The sequence below is a fragment of the Corvus hawaiiensis genome, chromosome 22 (genome assembly GCF_020740725.1).
Source record: "Corvus hawaiiensis isolate bCorHaw1 chromosome 22, bCorHaw1.pri.cur, whole genome shotgun sequence".
Taxonomy (NCBI): domain Eukaryota; kingdom Metazoa; phylum Chordata; class Aves; order Passeriformes; family Corvidae; genus Corvus; species Corvus hawaiiensis.
The window spans coordinates 5,204,814-5,226,345 of NC_063234.1; the positions used below are offsets into that span (position 1 = coordinate 5,204,814).

The 21,532-nt window shown below is 43.6% G+C and overlaps 2 protein-coding genes across 3 annotated transcripts; both read right to left on the reverse strand.

Annotated features, from left to right (window-relative positions):
* Window positions 1-1,198: 1,198 nt before the first annotated feature.
* Window positions 1,199-8,105, reverse strand: LOC125336961 (migration and invasion inhibitory protein). Its single transcript, XM_048326144.1, has 10 exons — window positions 6,578-8,105; window positions 6,285-6,456; window positions 5,277-5,747; window positions 4,538-4,640; window positions 3,983-4,094; window positions 3,705-3,769; window positions 3,144-3,273; window positions 2,663-2,759; window positions 1,752-1,859; window positions 1,199-1,447 (listed from the first exon to the last, which is right to left on the reverse strand). Exons 2-10 carry the CDS (start codon window positions 6,453-6,455, stop codon window positions 1,292-1,294), a joined length of 1,413 nt encoding a protein of 470 aa, XP_048182101.1. The 5' UTR covers window position 6,456; window positions 6,578-8,105; the 3' UTR covers window positions 1,199-1,291.
* A 672-nt stretch (window positions 8,106-8,777) lies between these two features.
* Window positions 8,778-20,897, reverse strand: MFN2 (mitofusin 2). Of its 2 annotated transcripts, none has more exons than XM_048326133.1 (19): window positions 20,802-20,897; window positions 20,158-20,312; window positions 19,459-19,637; window positions 18,634-18,769; window positions 18,121-18,283; window positions 17,480-17,604; window positions 17,063-17,171; window positions 16,863-16,970; window positions 16,322-16,475; window positions 16,014-16,081; window positions 15,741-15,862; window positions 15,293-15,419; window positions 15,019-15,123; window positions 14,519-14,621; window positions 13,650-13,870; window positions 13,371-13,520; window positions 12,932-13,128; window positions 12,438-12,572; window positions 8,778-11,806 (listed from the first exon to the last, which is right to left on the reverse strand). In XM_048326133.1, exons 3-19 carry the CDS (start codon window positions 19,631-19,633, stop codon window positions 11,737-11,739), a joined length of 2,268 nt encoding a protein of 755 aa, XP_048182090.1. In that variant the 5' UTR covers window positions 19,634-19,637; window positions 20,158-20,312; window positions 20,802-20,897; the 3' UTR covers window positions 8,778-11,736. The 2 variants fall into 2 exon arrangements, with proteins under 2 accessions (XP_048182090.1, XP_048182091.1); XM_048326134.1 differs by lacking the exon at window positions 20,802-20,897 and adding an exon at window positions 20,659-20,795.
* Between the last annotated feature and the right edge of the window lie 635 nt (window positions 20,898-21,532).

Here is a 21,532-nt window from a genome sequence, read left to right on the forward strand (position 1 = left end):
TCTAATGTAGGTTACTGACTGAATCTATAGCATTAACTTTTCTCTGTTTATAGAGTGGAACAGGCTTGCTGTAATTTATTTCAGGATAAATTAAGGAAAGGTTTATGATGTCTTATGTTTTGGGTTTGAAGGCAAGGGAGTAAAAATGTTGAATTTGCCCTGTTTGGTATAATATTTGGCACCTGGTGTTCTATAGTCACTGGATTAGTTTATTTTAAAATTAGTATTTCCAATAATGGAAATTATGTGACCAAAATCACTCACTTTACCCTACAGATACATAACCCACAGCTAAAGTCAAGCTAAAAGTAATGCTTTTCATTTTTCATTCCAAGTCTTACATTAAGATTTCATAAACTTGCAATATTCCTGTCCTTGTCTAAAAAAGTCTATTCATGCATTTGATTTAATAAATAACGTATTTGATATACAAGTAACAGTGAATGCCAAGAAGCTGCACAAACCAAATTCATTCTCTCAAGTTAGCTCCCAGAAATATGTGCGAGGCAGGAATTTCTGTTTCAGAAAATTCAAAGCAAAATAAAACATCCGTTTTATTGTTTTCAGACAGGGAAAATAAGATCAGTCTATAAAGTTCAAACAAATCACACTATGTGAAGTATTTTTGGTTTGGTACAATTTAAAAATTCTAAAATGCTTATTTGGTTTATCTCCAGAAAACTTGGAAAAGCAGAGGCAAGCAAAATTTGCAAACATTTTAAGGCATTATCTAGCTCATTGACTAATAAAATCTCATTTTACTTAAACATGTTTTTTCACATTCAAAGTTACTCTGATGTAATAAACTCTGTAGCTACACACATTGCACTGAGAATAAACTGTATTTTTAAAATTTTTACTGAATTATTGAGGAACTCAAGTTTAAGGCACTAGAAAATTACATGTCATGTTTTATTTGGAAATAAACATATTTGTGTCACTCCACTGAGCCAGGCCCTTCACAGGCCAATTCCTCACCCTGGCATTCAGAGTTAATGCTAAACTGCTGGTTACTCAGTTGAGGTGCAGATGCATTACTGATCCTGGATACATGCCTTTATCCAGCCCTAGCTGGGACAGCTCATGCAGCCGCTCAGAAGTAGCTGTAAATGGCAAAAAAACCACAAAGTGAACATAGTGGACTGTACAAACTCAGATCTGTATATTGGTTGCTCACATATGCGCATGACTATGAAAATTGGGGAAAATCTGTCCAAAGATTTATTTTTATCCAAACTGCTTTGTTTCTGAGTTGTTTCCACGTGCTGTGCCCATCCCTTCCCCAGAGCAATCAAGTCAATAGTCCAGAGTGTTGAGGGAGTGGCGTCTGAACTGAGAGCTGCTCTCTGGTGTCCCGGTTTGCTCTGCTAAACCTCAGGTGTGCCAAGTGAGGCAGATGCAGAAACTTATCAGTTCTGGCTTCTCCTGACATTCTGGACACTAAGTCCTGGAATCCAAATAAAGAGGATATTAATCAAAGAATGCCAAAGTGACTTTTCCCATTTTGATGAAGACTAGCGAGCTGAACAGGCTTTTGCCTGTTATTCAGCTCCATTTGCTTTTTTGTCTCTGTGCACACCAGTCAGCAGAAGGAAAACATTTCCCAGTAGTGACAAGGAGATAAGGAAATACTCTTCCAGGCATTTTCATTTGCTCAGCTTTCAATAATCATCACACCCTTTAGAGATGGGGCCACAATTTCAATCTGTGCAATTCCCAGCATCTCCTGGCACTCTGGAGGCTGTTCTTACCAGGCAAGGATAGGGAGAAGGCTTCTCTTCCAGTGAGGCTCGCAGATCCAAACTGCTGAGCAGGGGGTTGCTGGAAGGGACCATATTTTCCCAGCCAGCCAGGCAATGCTGTGAAAAAAGATGGGAATGCTTTACCCTCTTTTATCTATTGTGGCCTGTTATTATTTAGAACTAACTTCTGCAAAGGGAGGTTTAAGTGAGTAATTAATTTATTATTTTTTGAGGAGTTTTATATGACTAACAGGAAATAAATGAAATCTCAAATAAAGGAGAATTACACTGTTGTCCCCTCTTCCACCTTTCTAAACTGATCTCCCGCTTTGTGAACTCAAGCACCCGACCTCTCTGAACCTGTCTCAACTGACTCATCCAGTTCCCTAAACCTCAAAACTAAGCTTCCTCCCACCTCTTCCCTGGAAATCTCTAGGCCTGGGCTAGGTTAGATTAGCAACACTGCCTGCAGCATTGACTACTGGCTGGAATACAGAACCAGCAACACAATAGCAGTTTTAAATCCACCCTTGCCACTACTGATTTTGTGAATACTTCATGGACACTTGCCTTTCAGACTCCTTAACATCTGTGGAAACAAACACAGGCACTCTTAGCTATGGTTCATCGTGTTGAGAAGCCAATGCCTGAAACAAGTCAGCCAAATCTGCCCCAGAAGGATACAGCTCCACATGGCATTCTCTTCTGTGCAGTGTAAAGCACTGGAAATGTCATACACTTTATGCCACTCACACAAAGGCACAAACTCAGAACACACCAAAGGATGTTCTGGCTATCTCACTGACGCATTTCAAAAATTTTAGTAGAAACTGCCAGGGGAGTCCCAGATTCTCGTTCCTTCTTGCTACAAAGCAAGGCCCAGCCTGGGCCACGCCATCAACAGGAAGACAGCAACTTACCGAAGGCAGTGCTAGATTGTCTGCCGGCTCAAAGCTCCTCCTGCGATGGGCTTTGTACTTGTAGGCTGGCAAAAGGGCGGATCTGGGGATGCTGACCCTGGAACCACACAAGGAAAGTAACTGCCTACACCTCTGCCAAGGCACAGGGAATCTCTGCATGCCTTCCCATTCAGAATCCAAGGATCTAACCCCAAAGTGAACCAAGTGAACAAGTTCTGGATTAGGACAGTAGATATTTTACATGTACATTCACATTCTGGACCAAATTCAGACAAAACCTGCATTTCTCATTGATTACAAGACTGTTTCTGCTTATAGAAAAGATCAGTAAAGAGTTTTTAAGCAAGAGATACCTCTGCCTTGAAAAAAGCAACCTTCTACAGAGCGGTTATGATGCTCTTTTCTCCTTCACCTGATCAGCTTTTTCTTCCCTACTGTTTCCTTGAGTTCTGCATATTACAAAGCAATAATTCTTATTTACCTGACATAAGTTGGCTCTTCCAGTGTCCCCGGGGGCTGGTGGGTATGTGGGATCTTACACACAGGGCAGGCAGATTCTGAATCCACGGGGATGGTGAAGAGGCGCTGGTTTAATCTGTAACAGTAAACACCTGCACGGAGCAACAAACCTTCATTGTAGTTCTTGTTTGTCACAAGGTCCCTGAACCCAGTCAAAAAAGCTGTGTTCTACCACAGTGCCACACCTGCATTCTATAAAAAGAGCTGCTTTTCCTGAAATATCTTATACATTTCCTGTCCCCAAGTAAGTTCCTAAAAAGCAAGAACAAAACTTCAGCCTCTTTAATTTAAAAACAGAACATTATCCAATTACAAGAAACCCTGACAAATTAAAATAACACCGAGAGAGGATCCCTAGAAGACTCAACCATCTTTGGAGTAGGAAGTTGAATCTGGTTGAAAAGCTGCAGCTGAAAATAATACATTCTTGCTTGTCTTGCACGATGCGGTGCTCAGGATGACAGGTAAAGACTGCTCAGTTGTTTATTCACAGAAATTGCATTAGGAAAAAATATGATCTTACACTTATGGGAACCAGTTATCAAATCCAGTTCTTGTTCAGGACCTGTGCAATCCAGAGCCTTGGGTCTAAAGAAATGCACAAGAAAATCAGTTAGTAACAGAGGGGCTGGCCCTCTGAACAGCACTGCTTTTTCCAAGCACACATGACTGGGAGGTAAATAAAGGCCCTCAAAGCCACGCTTGCAATGTCCTGCTCCAATCAGACTATTGTTCTTATTACTACAGGGATTACTAAGGGATTGAACATTGCTGCTTCAGCCCTTCCCCATTGCCACTTACTCCAGGTGCTGCTGATGAATACAGGTTTCTCTGTTGGCCTGTCGGAACTCCTGCAGCTCAGCAAAGTATTGCTCAGATTTTTCTGTTACTGAAGACTTTGTATCAAGGAGCCCTGAGAACACCAAGGAAAGAGAGAAGTTCAATGATTTACAAAATTTGGGAAAGTACCAAAGCAAGCCTCAGAAGAAACAGTCAAAACAAAATAATGATAATGAGAAGGGCAGAACATCATGTCAAGCCAGAGATTTACTGTGTGGTTTGGGTCCCTTATTGCATTCATTCATTCCATGTATTTGGTATCCCTTCTGACCCCACTTGGCTTTGCCATTTGCTGCCTGGATTCCCATACCGCTGCTACTTCACCACTGCAGGTAAGCACAGGTCACCTCTGGTCTGGAGAGGGGCCTCTGACAAAGCTGCAGGCCTTTTGCTGGGACCTGCTCCGTTGATCCTAGGACAGCAGTTCCACCACACCTCAAAAGGATCATAAACTGTGTTTTAACTCTTAATATCACCACATCACACTGAAAGCTTTGCTTCAGAGTTAGGATTCACCTGCAATCCAGTCATAGCCCAGGAAAGGACGGGCAGACCAGCTGCTCACAGGTACGGCATCTTCTTCAGGGTCAGGCTGAAAAGTCACATGACGAGCTTCCTTCTGAAAGAAAACAATTCATAAAGACTTCCTAATCATCTGGCAGGACATTCAAAGCTACAGCTGAGGAGACAACTGGCAGCTGTTCAGATGAGGCAGCTGTGGCTTAGTTTGAGACTGGATTCTATCTATGCTTCTACCAGTAATTTGCTCATCAGCCCTTTTATCTTCTCAATAAATACAACAGAAAGAGGAGGCAGGGGACTTCCCCACATAAGGCAGGATTTTTCAGAGCTTTAAACAAAATGCTGAGCTGCGTCGCACATCCCCAGAGATCAGGCAACCTGCGCTGCCTTGGAGGATGATCACAGCCAGGGCCTGCCCTTCCACCTATGGAAACAAACTGTGCAACAGCAGCACTGCACCTGCCTGTTCTCCCTCAGCATGTGGATGACATATGCAAGAGACAGGGAACCTCACAGTGAAGTATTACGGATTTCCAGTCTTTCAGTTCACTGGCTAAGGAAAGCAGGGCCTGAACAAACTGCAAACAGCCCCTGGCTGCTATAGCTGAGAACAGTTCTGACTCCAACTTCCAACTTACACAGTGGGAACAGGGCAGGTAACATTCTCCTGGCCCTTTCTCCTCATCATTCTGTTGGCTTAGGAAAATAAGAAAAGCATTTGTTTAACATTTACCTTCAACTCTTTGGACCGAGATGTCAGCAAGACTGATTTAGGGATACGGGGCTCTCTGATGACCACATGCTGCTCACTGGTCTCTTTATTTTGCACTCTGCTCAGTGATGGCTCCGGATGACTTTTCTCATGGGGACCATGCATCAGAGTGGACTGTCTTCTGTTCTCTCCCCGTCCCAGGAAGAAGGATTCTTTCTCTGGACTTCCTCGAGCATGGCCATCCCCATGCGCTCTGGAGATTTCTCTGCCACACATAATGATTGCAGACACTGGCGTAACATTCTTCTCTTTCCCAGGAAATCTGGAATTGAAACCCACTCCTTCCTCTGTCTTCGCTTGTTGTTGCTGTACCCCTCTGTCACTGCTGCTGTGTTTAAGAGATGAACTGAGGACTGGGCCAGCTCTGGGTTCCACAGACACCATTATTCTGGGGTCAGCTGTAGACTTCACTGCATTGACCTGATTTTCCTTCTGTAAGGACAGAGACTCTCTCAATACATAGCATCAGTCAGGCTACAAATACCTTTCATAAGAACATTTCACTCACTAAATCAACCTCTCATTCTAGTCTGTTCACTCCTTCAAATTCCTGCAGAGGAAAAAGAAAAATCCTTATGTTTTGGAGAGGGTAAGAAAGAGATCCACTTCCAGCTAAATGCAGCTTTTCCCAGTTTGAGGAACCACTGAACTTTCAGCCCTTGTGCTTAGAAGAAACAAAAGGATTTTGTTCCACAACGTTCATTCCTATCTTCAATGAAGAAACTTGCCTTTCTTAGGCAGGAACTGATCTCCAAACCCTTGGCCAGGAGATCAGATTGAGACCACAGGATAAACAATCACCAAAGGGCAGCTACTTTTCTAATAGACTCCATATTCCCCATTCCTCTTTCTAAGAGCTCTTTTATGTCCATATGTCTCCTTGACCAAACCACACCATAGGCAGAGCTGCTATCTGTCATATGAGGCCCATTTGCTTCCCTGAATTTCTAGCACAGACACCACACATACCCCTCTCCTGGGCAAGGGGACACATCTGTCAGCAGCTGTGCTGCTATGAAGGGATGCTGGAAGGAGTTGCCTGCTGGGAAGTCCTTTTCTGATCTCCTCCTGCTTCATTCTGAGCATTTGTAGAAGGTCCTGGTTGGTCTGGCGCAGCCTCTTCAGGAGCTCTAAGTCCATCCTACAAAAACATTTTAATGTAAAACTAGAGGAAGAGTGAACTACATAAATTCACCACATTAAGTGAAGAAGCAGACAAAGGTGAAACCATTTTCAGAGGACTTTTCCTAAAAATTACTTACAGCTGTTGAAATGTTGATTCTTGCTCCTGAGAAATCAGCCAGTCTCAAAACTCCTTATGCTCAGAACCAGCAACACTAGATGTTTCTCTCCCCTTGGATATACAGTCAAATATTTTGCACTCAGAAACTGGGAGCTGATTTAACAGAGACAAGAAACACTGACAAAGGAAACAGTAAACACGAAAAATTCACATCAAAAAGCTAAATAAGAGACATTTGGTTCAGAAGCTGTTATTTAGGACATAGTTATGCAATTCTGCTGTAATGTTCTTTTCAAGCATTGAAAATTATATTGTGATAACACTAGGATGCTCGTAAGTTCAAAATATTAATATGAATGTATCGGCTATATCCAGAAGAAATACTTAGTCAAAACTGTCCTCCATGTTGCCCAGGCAGGAAGGCTCCAAAAGGCTCAACTATGACTCAGGACTACAGTTCAGGCAATCCCAATCCCACGAATGAATTAAATTAAATCTCACAAAGGGATGCCCTTTTATTAGAAAAGGGGAGTGAAAAGGAGTTAATAAACAGAAAATGAATGAAGCGTAGCTTGACTGAAAGGCTGTCACACTGTTCAACATCTTTACAACATCACAAGCTCCTCTAAATTTGCAGAAAGTGGATTTTTAAATAAGACAGCAGCAAACCCTAAACCCAAACTCCCACATTGCTTTTGACTAGACTGATAAATTATGTTCTCAAGAAAACTATGCGTTTCTCTGGGACCTTTTGTTCCAAAGGATCCCCAAAACCTTCTGCAAAACTCATCTGATTTGTCTTTGTGTCTGCTACCTTGGCAACTAGACATGAGGAATCCAATGCACATGTGGTACAACAGCAGTGGGAGGAATCGAGAGCAGCGCTAACAATCAACAAACTACAACATACCTCTTTGTTACAAAAAATAAGGGAGAGGTGCACTACAGAACAGAAAATAGAAATATCAGTCTTGAGGCACTAAACTAGAGATAATTAGAAAAAACCCCAGTAGTTCTCACAGCCTTCACAGGACAAAGCTAATAGAGCATCTTCTCATTTCTTGCTCATCAGAAAGCAAATACTCTAAAAATAACATCAGTCAAGGGACTTTCTGGAAGGGTTTTACCAGATGAGGTCCATGCTTGGCATAATCTACAAGTCCTTCATGCTCAACCCCGGGGGCTCAGGTTTACTAAACTGCTCTAATTTGAAACCTTTGTGAAAAGGAGCTTCGCCTCCCGCGGTTAGAGATAAACAATGGCTGTCTCGGGAGCTGAGAACTCTCCTCCCTGCGAGGAAGTTGTTCAACACTCCGCGCTGCTTCTGCACAGACGCGCTGGTTCGATCCTCCCATGGCCACGAGGAAGGGGAGAGAGCCCGAGCACTGTAAAATTCCCCTTTCCTCTCCAAGAGGCCGGTCCGGCAGCCGGCAGAGAACGGTGAACCCTACCCTTCCTCGCAGTGCGGGGAGCCCATGAGCCTCGCCAGGCCCTACGGCTCCGGGGCCGTGGCGTTCAAAGTCCCCGCGCCGGCCCCGCGTTTCCCGGCCCACCTGCACCGCCCCCACCGCTCTCGCCGGGAGCCGGGGGATGCCCGCGCCGCTCCGGGAGCCGGGGGATGCCCGCCGCGCTCCAGCCGCCGCCGGGATTCCCCCCCGCGGCCCCGGCGCGGCCGTTGGAGCAGGCGGTCCCGCCCCGCGGCTCCCGGCATGCGCGGGGCCCGGCCCGGCCCGGCCGCGGGCTGCAGGAGGCGGGGGGAGCCACTCGGGACAGAGAACTGGCAGGACCCTGCCCCCAGCGCTCCGTGTCGGTAGGGCCACGTACCCCCAGTACCCCTATAGCCCAAAGGGAGCTGTTTTGAAAACTTGTCACGGGAAATCTGCCCTTTTCTAATACGCCCGATGTAACTTACCAGCTGAGGATACTGACCCACCACAGTTTCAGGCCACCAACTCAGTAGTTGCTCACTATTACTTCCTAAAATATTCTCAAGAAATCATTGATTCAATACTGACAATTTTGGTGCAACTAAAACTTTCTATCAAACAAGTCCGTATCATTGGTCTCTTGGTCAATTTTCAAAGTAAGAACAACAGAAAAAGGTCGCTAGTGTCAAACATGCAATTCAGTACCACAAAGCAGCAAAGCTGTATGTACTGACGTCAGCTAATATACTTACACTGGAAGATTGTATCACAACATGCAGGACACATCAGGAGAAGCGTTTTTCCAATTCATTTTTATTTTTGTTTCCATTGTTTACAGCACTGTTACAGGACTAACTCATGCAAATTTATCACCTTAAATACAGCAGAGAGAAAACTCACTGGTAAGAGTATTTTGAAGAGCTCCATCAACATAATGCAACAGGAAAAGTAAGTAGCAGCTATAAGATAAAAGTGCATTTAGCTGACCTTCTTTAATGGGAGTTTGGGGAAGACCGGTATTGGAATTACCTGTTTTAAGGATTAGTACAGCATTCTTTATGAAAATCAGAAGAGAACAAACTCCTCGTGATAGTGCTCCACCACTCTCAGTTAAAGAAGTACAGCTATAATTTGTTTCAGAGGAATCCAGCTTGTAAGCCTGTCTGTTGAAAGTTTGATTCTCGATCAGTTGGGCTTCCAGGGACAAGGGTTACACATCCTTACCCACACATCTTAGCAGCTTTGCTTCTGAAAAAGTTCAAGTGGTTCTTTCCCCTGTTCTGTAGGTTAGGTTTCAGCTCTGCAGTGAGAATGCCAACAGCACTAGGGCCTGAGCAGGGTCAGACACACACACACAGCAGCAAGATCCTGGGTTCTAAGAACCAATAAATCTCTTTTCCCTTCACAGATAAGACACTGGCTTAAAGATCAGCTCATTTATCAGATTTCTCCTTTAAGGTCCACTGAAGAGATGCTAACACTACCTCTTCAAAAGCAAGGTCAGCATTTCAAGTAGTCATGAGCTGCTGAGCAGTAGTACATCATCCTCTGCCTTGACCTGAAATTGATGATATCCTTGTGTATTAGGGATGTGCTTAATATTTTAACTCAGTAGAACAGAACATAGCTTATTATAACTGTGTATGTTACAGCTTGAGAGACTAAAGATTCAAATTTATTTAACTAAGACCTGCAGCAGAGTAAGAGTAGATGATTCCACTTACTCCAATATACTTCACTACAAGCCCAGAGTACACACTTCCAGAAGCAAGGACTCAAATTTCTTTCTTGCTCATTTTCAGATTTGATCAAATCTATATTCACATCCTGGTGGCTGCCTGAGGAACCCAATCAAGGTCAAAACTTCTGATGAAAACAGCTTTTCAGTTTGAGTTGGAGTCAAAGCTGTCTACTGGAAGGGAAAGGTTTGTCTCCTTTCTGCATTCTGAAGACGTAAGAGCCTCACCGCCAGCTCCTACACAATCAAGATACTTCAAGTCTTTCTGCAAATCTCACAACAGCCTTACCTAAGAAGTACTTATTGACATTTCACTATTTTTACTCCCTCAAGTATCAGGCCGTTTCTTTCTGGAACTCCCATGATATGAAAAACATGGGACTTGTCACAGGCACATATATTCACACCTGAGCATGAATGAGAAATCCTAAAGCCATTTTCAAGGGAAAAGTCTCTTTGTCAATAAGAAAGCACCCCACTGCTCAGTAGTTCTGAATTCAGCTGGGACCTGCTCGAAGACAGCCCATATTCTATGTGTGTGATGCTGAAGAGATTTAGGTTGTCACTAATCTCAGAACTACAGGATCTGATTCTGGATTCCTCAGACATTTTGAAGGCAACAGAAAGATTATAACCAACACAAGGCAAAATACTGACTCACAAAGAGGAAAAGAAGCTTGCAATAGAGGAACTTAATCCTACTCCTCCTAAAATCAGTGAGAATTTCTTCTCTATCAATTCCAACAGGAAGAGACTCAAGTCCTTACAATTCCCAAGTATATTCCAAATTCAAAACTGCATCAGGGCAAAACTCAACAATTAATTTCATGTATTTGCAAATAAAGAATGTCTTCAAAAAAACTAAGTTGCTTTAACCCATTCTTGCCCTGGCATGAACTACAAGCGCCACAACTGCCCCCACCCCAGAGGAGCTGTACTTGACAGCATGTTCTGATACTTTTAACAGAAGAGAAACATATGAAATCCTATTGCTGCCCAGACCGTAACATCCTGTGGGAACTCTACATGAAGCAAAATCTCTTACAGCGTGTAATCCACATGCTGTTCTTGCGGCCAAATAGTGGTAATGGAATTCCACAGGCCTGCTTCCAGGAACACAGCTGTGCTTTTCCAAAGAAAACCCACATTCATCAACTAAGCTCATAATGCAGTACGTTACGTTGTGTCAACTGGCTTCTCTTTCCTAGTTTCCTTCCTCAACAAGCTGCCAAATTATCAGCACTATCTCCTTCACAGGAACTAGTTCTGTCTTTGCAAACTATTTGTCCATGACAGGAAATGGGCCAGACTGTGTTATTAAACAGCTCTTAAGAGAAAGAAACTAACTTCAAACTCACTAAGCTTACCAAAGCAAAATCTTAATCCCTCTTGCTCCGGAAGAGAACTGGGTTTTGTTCACAGGTTTAAGCACACTGAGAGCAATAAACCTTTTTATGAAGGGACATTGTGATTCCCTGTTATGTTCTAGAATAACGGAATATTAACCTAGGAGACAGGCCTGTGTGGGCTATAAATGCTTTGTGAAACCACCATCATGTCTGCGTGCACAGGATCTGTATTTAGTCAAACAGCTGCTTGTCACACGTAAACCAACCTGGGGCTTGGAAGTCAAAAGTTCTGTCTTTATGAAGTAAAACAAATGACTCCATAAAGATGTGTCAGAATAACTTTTAACCTAATAAACATTTGCTTGATTGCTTTAAATTTGTTTAAAGCAAAATGAAGTGCAGTAAAAGCCTCCTGTAAATGTATAAAGCACACTCTCCTCCCGAAGTAGCCTGGTCTCACAAGGAAAAAGAAGAGTTATTAACAACTAGTGTTTAGAGGTGGGACACAGAACAGGGAAGCAGAATCCTACTGTTCACACAGCAACTGGAAACACAGCAATAGGCTCTTGCTCATTCCCTTTAGGGAATTCCATCACCCACCATATTCTCTGCAGTAATTAAGAGAGCACTGAAGGGAAACTGTTGTTTTTCTCTTCTTCCCACACTATCTGCTTTGCTGCAGGTACTGATGTGTGAACATGTTGAGCTCGCTGTCAAGCCAACCTGCTTTGTTCCTGCAAGGACAGGAAGTTTTGTTAAGTGAATGAAACAGCTCTTCTCAAGCCAGTCAGGAAGAAGCGCAACTAAACAGAGTACACGGCAAGGCACAGAGTGCCAGAGGTTCATTCCAAAAGGCTACTGCCATTCCTTGCAGATCAAGAATGCTTGCCTGCTGTCAGTCCCTAAGCTTTGAGGTTCAAACAGAGATCTTGGACACAACTTCACATTGGTCTTACTGTGTAGGTAAGGAATGTTTGAAAAAGTCTTCCCAACAGCCTTTGCAGGGTAAAGAAAGCAGCAGACAACTTGGTAGAAAGGCGAAAGCAAGACTTTTTGCATAATTTTATAAGGGCCTGAAGGAGTTTGTAGGAGTGGAAGACTGTTATGTTTTGATAAATGCAAAGGAACTGGTAATGCCAAACAAATAAAAAACAGGAAGAAAAAGGTGCTTTGTGAGACAGAAGCTTTAAATGACTGTGAACAGTCCATGGGGAAGTACCTAGTGAAAGAGAACATGACTTGGTAGGGAAAAGTGCTGACGTCTGCACATCAAGTGCTATGACAAAGATAGGATGAACTACAGCTCATATGAACATCCTGGGGCAATCACATGAAAAACAATTGTATGGAATAATCAAATCTCACCTGAGCAGTTTTGCTTTGCTCTGCAGTGAATCCAAAACTTCAATTTTTTTATTCATGGCAGAAATTTCTTGCTCAAGATTCTCCCGTGTGACATCCACTTGCTGACACAAATGAGCAAATGTTCCAGCAAGCTCTCTATGAAACAAGAGTTCAATATGATGGAAAGTAAGATCAAGCAGCACATTCAAGGAATAAATCCCTTTGATGTATAGGGATGATGGTATTGTGACTCAGACATTCATCTTCCCACTTCTGCCCAAGAATATGTCAGAGCATTTTGTTTTGAGACATGGAAGTACATTAAGATTAATGCATAACAGCACCCAAACACTACATATTCAAAATAAGAGCAATATTATTTTAAAACGTGTCATTACATTTTTTTTAAATCTGGAATTCAGCATGAAGTTATCTTTTTTAACAAGGAATAGCATCAAAAAAAACCTGAAACAACAGAATTTCCATAAGGTGTTAGCTGAATACATGGAACTCACTGCTGGACTTGGTGGCTGCAGTTTGAGCCTGTGTAGCTGACGATGAGCTGCAGTTTCTCCCCAGCGTACTCCACAAACTGCCGCTTGAAAGCTCTCTCCTTCGCTTTGGTGGTCCAGGTGAGGCGCTCGTACACATAGAGCAGCCCATAAAGGCCAAAAGAGAGAGCAATCAGTCTCCAACCCACAGCCTTCCAGACCTAAAGAAGCACAACGAAAAACAAATTACACAATCATAATCTTGGACTGATGCTCACTCCCAACAATGGTGCACAAAGCATTGCAAAATCAGCTCACTGTTTATACTCAAATCGAAGATCAAAGGAGAAAATAGGTCACTATCCGTGAATAGCAAATATCTACAGGATTCAGCAGTGCAAGTGCTTTTTACATCAGTGCTCCAACTTAAGTTTTAAAAATGCTGCCTAGAATGCACACATACCACACCACCAACCACGATGATCCCCATGGAAGTTCGGGATGTTAAAGAGGCCAGTCCAGTCACCATGGACACCATGAGCTCTTCCTGGGTCATAGAGCCCTGAGGCAAAGGAGGCAGACTGGGATTTGCTGGTGTTAAAGGGCGCTGAACCTAATTAGAAAAGCAGGAGCAAAACAAAACCAAAGGAGAGAATAAGAAGAGGCGAACTATTGCTCTTCCCCCTTCAGCAGCCACTGAAATAACGAATATCTATCCCAACCACTCAATGAGGTATACTACCTGGTCATTATAGCCCATCAAGGCCCGACGACCATTCTTTGGTCCCAAAAATCTGTTCACCAGCATTGTCCATCCAAGAGAGAAATGGAATTCTATGTCCTCCTGGAAGTCGGCACAAAGCTTGTCACAGTTCAGATCATAGCTGAGCATGAAGCACTGACGGGGAATTAACATGTCTATCTGGCCCCGCACAGAGACTGGGAGGAGGGGCTTTAAACCATCTACACAGAAAACAAAACCATGCAAAAACATTTGTTGAGTTCACAAGAATTAACTGGTCTTGTATTCCATAATCAGGGTGCTTATGGCTAGTTTCATCCTCCACAGTTAGTTTCCTTAGTATGTTTAATTTCGTAAGCAAGCATATTGCAAAGTAAGAGATACATCATCAATTGCAATTCAATTCTTGGTTCTTCAGATCAACTCAGAAGGAAATCTTTCCAAGGACCCTCCAAAATCCTCACAGATAGCTGGTGAAGTTTACAGATTAGCAAGACCTTGGAAAACAAAATCTGAAACCCAGTTCTACAAGTCTTTAGGCACCATAGTCCCGTTAAATCCAATATTTAGACAGGCACCTAGTTACTAGTCATTTGTATTTCATTAGGATTTGGTGTGAGAATCTCTCAAATTTCCAAAGCCACAGTTCCTCTCTATCATGAGGATTATGCTGCGACTGTACATATTCCTTAGGAAATCAGACTCAGAACCAGTCCTCTGCACAACAGCATGACTCATCAAGATGGAAACTAAGATGGTGCCAGCTGCGCATCAGCCATTGGATTAATGAGAAACTCAGAACATCTACCTAGTTATTTTGCATTGCAATTCAAGGGAAGAAGAAGGGCAATATTGCCTGTGGAACTGACCTATCATTTCTTGCTGCATTGTCTGCAGGGAAGTTGTGATTGCACTGGAGCAACGATCTGACATGTTACGGCCCAGGCCCTCCTCGATGTGTTTATGCAGCTCCTGACAAACAAAGAAAAGTTATTAAGATTAAATAAGTATGGCTAAGATGCAGGCTGAAGGTGCTGGAGCTTCCTAGTTAAAAAGACCCTCACAGAACAGGAGCACATAATCTGTCTGCCCAGTGTTATAACATTAATTTCATACTTCCACCCATTTTTCAGTTAAGGGGATGAAAAGGCAAATCAAAAAAACCTCACATGGACTCTTTAGTTCAGGAGAAGTTCTCTTCAATCTATATAAAGTGATATATAATGTGTATCAATTTATTACTGAGATTATTAAAAAAATTAAAGCTTTAGCTCATATCCTAGTTGGAAGATAGTTAAACATCGCAATGAGCTGGCATCACTCAGAGCTAAAACAGGTCTCTTAAATTGCTTAAGCAAACATCACTTACACTCTTGTACACTTTAAGAACTACTTGAGATGGATGGAAGTCTGCTTGGTATTCATCTACCAACACTGAGAGCCGTCTGATTTCTTCTGCCATTGCATTTGACACCTAGAGAAACAGCACAAGAGAGAAAATAGCTTCTGAAAGCATTTCTCCTCTTCCCATCTGTAATTCCCACATTTCTAGTACTTCAAAGCTTTGTCAGCACTGCACATTTTCCTCACCATGCTGGTAGCTGTTTCAGACAATCCACTTTTCTGCAGACACTCCTCCTTACCTGCCTCTCCACCTCTTCTGTGATTTGTTTGATTTTCCGCTTGTAGTCCTGAGTAAGGAGCTCCAGCTGTTTGTCAATAAAACCTAGACGATCCTGTCGTTCCTCTCGCATTTCCAGACAGTAAACTCTGGTGAAAAAAACCCCTGTCTATCAATATGCCAGATAAATGCATTTTTCATCTATAAATATATTTGAATTCCAGAAATAAGACAGAGTTTCCTGCCCAGTAACAAAACATGTCAATATCTGCAACACATTACACAATCATGGCACAGGACAAAAAAAAAGGTCCTTTTCCCAATACTTCCATAATTCACTAGAAGGAAGACCACCAGTACGTGTCCTTTCTGCTCCCAAACACACTGTATTCTGTTTTGCATTTCAAATGCTCGTGTTCCCTTACAGCTCTCCCAGAATACAAACTTCAGCACCACACATCAGCTCTCACCGCTGTTCCTGGGCAGCAACATGCACAGAGTCCATGATGAGACGAACATCTTCCGCAATCTGCTTAGCTCTCACCGTATGCTGCTCAAATTTTGTTTTTACTGCTGACTGTGAGATACATTCCTGTATACAAAAGGCAGCCCAAGATTAGCAGCAGGCAGGAGCACACTAACACAACTTCTTCCTGTATGATCTATTTCTAAAATGAGTCCCCGCAAGTGCCAGTCTTTCAGGAGTAAAATCTAACCAGAAGGTCAGCACACATAATGCTCACCTCAAACCTTCTCTCGAAGCTTTGAAACTCAAGCATTCTTACTTGAAATCCATCTGCCAATGCTCCACCTGAGAGAAGGAACGCACAAAACAATCATTTAAATTTTGAGAAAGCAATCAGATGTTGGACATCAGGAATGCTCCTGCTTTACACTGAAGCCAGTGCAAAAGTGCTGCTAAATCACCCCTTCTGTTTTGATTGCCTTATTAATAATTTGGCCTACCCTAATTTTATACATTTTTTGAAACAAGATATTCTCTATTTTCTTCTCTATAAGTAAATGGAAAGTTTCTGCTAGCTTTCCTCACCTCCTTCTGGCATTCCTTGAGCCCTCTGAATCCTGGCATTCAGCACTTCTTTTGCAGACACAAAGAAAATTCGATCCCCTGCCTGGGCTCGATCCACCACACCGAGCTCATCCACCAGGAAACTGGTACACCGCTCCATGTGCTGCCGGCGCACCTGAGGGATAACCAGGATAAATACATGCAGTTAAGTCCACTTTTTCCATCTTTTAAAGATTAGACCAGGCACCCAGATGCCCTCTGCTGGTCTAAGCTACCAAAAAAGCATTAAAAAAAGATGTCCTATTTTATGGAATTTTCCAGAGGTTATCTAAAGTGATCTAACTTCAAAGGGCCCCTGTGAGACTCTTGATTTCCTGCTCAGAAATTTCAAGAGCTGTATCCTCATCACTAGTCTATGCTCCCTCTAGTCTCTACCCTAAGGTGATAAAAATCCAACCTGTAAAACAATCACACATAGCACTGATTGTATCCCCAAGGACCAGAGTCAAAACAGACTCCATAATATCCATGCAAAGAGAAGTCATTTAAACGCATCACAAACCTCTTCCATATATTCTGGTTCAGAGGCAGAGGCATCCCAACGGTTATTTAAAATAAATATATTGGGTCGAGATAGACGTTCATTCACCTTGTGAAAGAACTGCTTCTCCTAAGGAAAATGAAACAAAATCCCTTTACATTAATATGTCAAATATTTTTAACATTTAGCCAAATTTATTGAACAAGTGGACTTGCACATACAGTTTGCATCAATGTTGATTCAGAATTTGCCACCAGGACAAATACGTCAGCATCGAGACAGAATTTGTCAATCCAGCTGTCCAGTTCTGTGGTTACATCAATTCCAGGGCTAGCAATAAAGAGAAATGAGATATTACTGTGCTGTGAATACAGCAAAAACAGAATTTAAAAAGTTATTAAGAGCTTTTCAGAGCATTAACTTCCCATGTCTGAGCTACACTGCCCTGAGGTGACAGAGTATAGGCTAAAAGGAAGTAATGACCAAGAAAATCACACTGTTAATTACAGTAAGGGACTTTGGTCACTGTCTTAGATTAGAAAAGGGTCAATTTCCTTGAGGTTTGTTAAATATATATTTGAAAACATTTCCGTAATTAGTCTGTGATAAGCAGGAAAGGAAAGAAAGCTATTTCTCACCTGTCCATCAGCACCAGGTCATCCTTTAAGAGAGAACATTTGGAATTGGGCCACATTACACTGACTAGGCTGCCAGCATTCAGATCTTCATCCTGATGAAGGGCATGAGCCAGCTGGTTTACTGTCTATGAAAAGATGGAAATAACATTTCCTGTATGCCAAGAACCACTAACACAATTATCCTCCCTTCAAGGTTGTCCAGAGACAATTTAAGATAAAGCCAAAGTCCAAATTATTTCCTCTCTGGAAGGTTTTCCACATAAAACCTTCTTGAGCGTCCTAGTAAAAAGGCAACTGCTGGTGAGAGTTTATGAGAGACTTTTCTTGTCAGAAAAGGCTATTGAGGAATTATCAGGAAGTCTGTGATTCTGTCAGTCATACAAAGCTCAGAACTTCCTGAGTCACTGCACTCTGCTATCGCTAATAAATACAACATATCATCTCTTTCATAAAATGAACAAGTCCCCATCCTGCAACTTGCTTCATTCCTTACTTCCTACATCTAACAAAGACTCACTCTTCATCTCCGCTCCTTTAATGATTAAAATCCTTAACTGTGAAATTTAATTTTCTTGTTTCTTCCCTTTTCTGACATTTCTGAAGAGCTCTTATCCTTAACCTTATGCTTAAGGAAATTGTACCTTAACACTCTTCTTTTCCTCTGAGCCTTCGGTCAGCAGGAAAGCCTCATGTCCATCTGTCCCTTCCACACGCAAGAAGCAATTAGTAGTGTGTCCAATTCCTGAAGGAAGAACTTTGTCCCACAGCATGGCATTTATCACAGTGCTCTTCCCATTGCTTGTCCTGCAGTCAGATTAAGGATGGTGTTTCAGGCTTCCAAGACCCAGGTGTTCTCATTTTGATATTACAAAAGCAAGTTCTCTAAAGCCAAGCTGTATCAGAGCCATTAACAATTAGGTGCCAGAGGCAGCCTGCAAAAAGACTTTTCTATTTCCCTATTTTAAGAATTCTTCAAATTGAAGAATTACATGATGCAATATTTGTTTCCAATTTACAAGAGCACCTGTATCAGGGACATGCACATTACAAGCAAAAGCTAAAGCACTAGTGTTTCTATAAATATTTTTTACTGGCTACAATACTCAAATGCTTTACTGAGTGGGGAGCATAGGCAACACAAGCACGTGACTCACCTCCCAAAAAAAGCAACTTTCATATGTCGTCTTGCCAACACTTCACTAATACCACTGACTTTTGAGAGGTAGCTTTTGACTTCCAGTACCTGCTCCTCTGTGGTGACAGGATCAAGCTCTACATTCTTGTGTGTTTCTAAAATCAAAATAGATCATGTCTCTGAATGCCAGAAGCCATCTGGGCCAGTCCTGGGTGAAACCCCTCTCCGTGGTGGCAACATACAGGACTGAACATTTATCTGTGTCCCACAGCTCACGTGGGTGATCCTGACAAAGGCAATGACACCCTGAAGCAATTCTACAACAGCATTTATCAACTGGCCTCTTTTGTGTATCTAATAACCATTCCCATTCTTGGGACTGCCTTGAACAGAACAGCCAACACTGCCAACAGTTCAGCACCCCTAGAGATAAAATCTGTCTGTGCCTTAAGCTGTTAAAGCCAATTACTGGTGTATGTTACACGTCAGTAGCAATGATGTGTTCAGGCAAGAATGAAAGGATTACAGGCAAAAAAAAGCTATTGGGGCTGTGTAATTAATTAAAAATCTCCCAAACATAAAAACCAAGCATAGCTCCCTAATTAGCTCAGTTTCTTAACATGCATGAGCTTCTCATCTTCAAAATATGAGCCTGAACTCCACCCAAATTCAAAAAAAAAAATTTCAGTTTTTCTTACAAACGCATAAATGGACACGCATGTATAAATAAACACAGATTTAGCAGTGCCGTTTCACTCACTGAGGGGGTTTGGTGTGTGTTTTTGGGGAAATCGTACATGGGCAGAGCACTGTTACACACTCACAGTTCAAGAACTCAGCTTACCTTCCAGGAACAAGGAGCTCTCGTTGATGTACGCAGCCAACTGTTCAAAGATACCATTGATTTTCTTCTTTGCAGTGACAAAATGTTTAAGTGGAGAAGCATTTACCTCAGCCATGTGTCTTTTATCCTTCTTCACTGCAACTATTGAGTTGGAACGAGTAAACAACAGGGACATTGCGCTACAGGGAAACATCCAGTAAAGACCAGTGTCACCAAGTGTCAACAGCTATCCAAGGGAGTGTAGTGACAGCACAAGGGGGAATGGCTTTCGACTTACAGAGAGCAGGGTTAGATGGGATAGTGGGAAGAAGTTCTTCCCTGTGAGGCTGGGGAGGCCCTGGAACAGGTTTCACAGAGAAGCTGTGGCTGCCCCATCCCTGGAAGTGTCCAAGGCCAGGTTGGACTGGACTTGATCCACCCGGTCTGGCAGAAGGTGTCCCTGCCCATGGCAGGGGGTGGAACTGGATAATCTTTAAGGTCCCTTCCAACCCAAACCATTCTGTGGTTCTGTGATCCAACCGAGCATATTTACAAGAACTAAACAAATATACATTCTAAAAACTATCCTCTTTCTTCCACAAAGAAATTGCTCCGCTTTATACAACTCATGTATCGGAAAAAAACTCAAAACTCTTTCCTTCTCCCTTCGAATAAACAGCGATCGCTCGCAGTGATCACTCCTCCCCATCCTCCACTTACTTTCAGGATGAGTTACGTTTTCACAAGTCAGGCATGGCCAGCTTGAGGCCCTCTCGAAGACAAATAGCAGCAGTTTTCCCTGCCTTCTCCCTCGCCCCGGCCGCACTCCGTGCCGCAGCTCCTTCAGCGATGCCGAGACCAGCCGGTCTCCGCCCCTGTGGCAGAGTGACCACGGATGAGGGCCACAGGCTACCGAGCTCCATCCAGGGCTCTGCTCCCCCGCCATCCCGGTGCCCGGAGAATGCCCCAGGCTCTGTTCCACCGCCATCCCAGTGCCCGGAGAATGCCCCAGGCTCTGTTCCCCCGCCATCCCAGTGTGCTCCAGGGATGCTCTGGCTCCCCACCATACCGGCGCCCGGAGGATGTGTTGGCTTGACGCTCGGGACGGACGCCGCCGCCTCCCCCTCAGCCCTCAGGGGCGGGCGAAAAGGGCGGGAAGTGTCCTCCTCATGCCCGCCTCGCGCCCCCTCAAGACCCTGCCCCAGAGGGTCGGACACTCACCCGTCCCTGCCCTTGTCCCTGTCCCTATCCCTGCTGCTCCGGAGGCGACTCTCAGAGAGATTGGCCCAGCCTGAAGCAGCTGCCAGGTCCCCTCAGCTCAGCTCAGCTCGGCCCGGCCCGGCCCGGCCCCGCCCGGGGCTCACCTTCACCGCCGCTCCCGCACAGCCGCCATGTCACCCGGGGGCGTCATCGCCCGGGAGTCGACAGGTGGAGTGCGTCATCGCCGCGCGCCGCGCGCGTGGCACGGTGGGAGCTGTAGGTCCGGGGCCTCATGGCGGGAGATGGCGGTGATGGGGGCCCTCCTCGAACCCACGGACCGTGTCACGGGAAAGGGTTCAGTGTGAGCTCCCCGCGCTCAAACCGTACAGCTCGTTAACGCCCACCACCGAACCGGCCCGAGGAAACACACAACAAAATAAGGGGAAAAAAAAACCCACTTACTGCTGAATAAATACATAATACACATTTTGGACATCTCGACGACTGGCTTATCAATCCCTTCGTTTGGTAACAGATTCTGGATTTCACCTACCAGGATTTAGTAAAGGACAATCACTATATGAATTTATTGCTTGTGAAACACGCTAGTCTGGCATAATGGTGTCTGATAAGCAGAGCAGGTATCTCACAGGCACAGGCACAAAAGGTTTCTGCCCCTTCCCTCTGAAAGGAATGAGAAGGAGGCGTCTTTACAAACAAACTGTGGGTCTGCTGGTAGATAAAGCCAGATAGTGAGAGGTAAAAGAAGCAATGGGAGGAACCATAAATTCCATAGAAATTCCACTAATTGACACAGACTGTTACTCACCCAAGGCCGTGCTAAATCCCTGAATTTAGAGAAAAAGAACAGAGACACAACGGAAAAGGGGGGGGG

Coding starts and splice junctions, on each gene's coding strand:
- LOC125336961 (XM_048326144.1), bottom strand. CDS start 6,455: ATGGACTTAGAGCTCCTGAAGAGGCTGCGCCAGACCAACCAGGACCTT. Junction 3,770..3,982: donor ATTCATCAGCAGCACCTGGA/GTAAGTGGCAAT, acceptor GCATTTCTTTAG/ACCCAAGGCTCTGGATTGCA. Junction 2,760..3,143: donor GAAGAGCCAACTTATGTCAG/GTAAATAAGAAT, acceptor GTGTGGTTCCAG/GGTCAGCATCCCCAGATCCG.
- MFN2 (XM_048326133.1), bottom strand. CDS start 19,633: ATGTCCCTGTTGTTTACTCGTTCCAACTCAATAGTTGCAGTGAAGAAG. Junction 17,605..18,120: donor AGGAAAAGAAGAGTGTTAAG/GTACAATTTCCT, acceptor ATCTTTTCATAG/ACAGTAAACCAGCTGGCTCA. Junction 11,807..12,437: donor AGCAAAGCAAAACTGCTCAG/GTGAGATTTGAT, acceptor CTGTCCTTGCAG/GAACAAAGCAGGTTGGCTTG.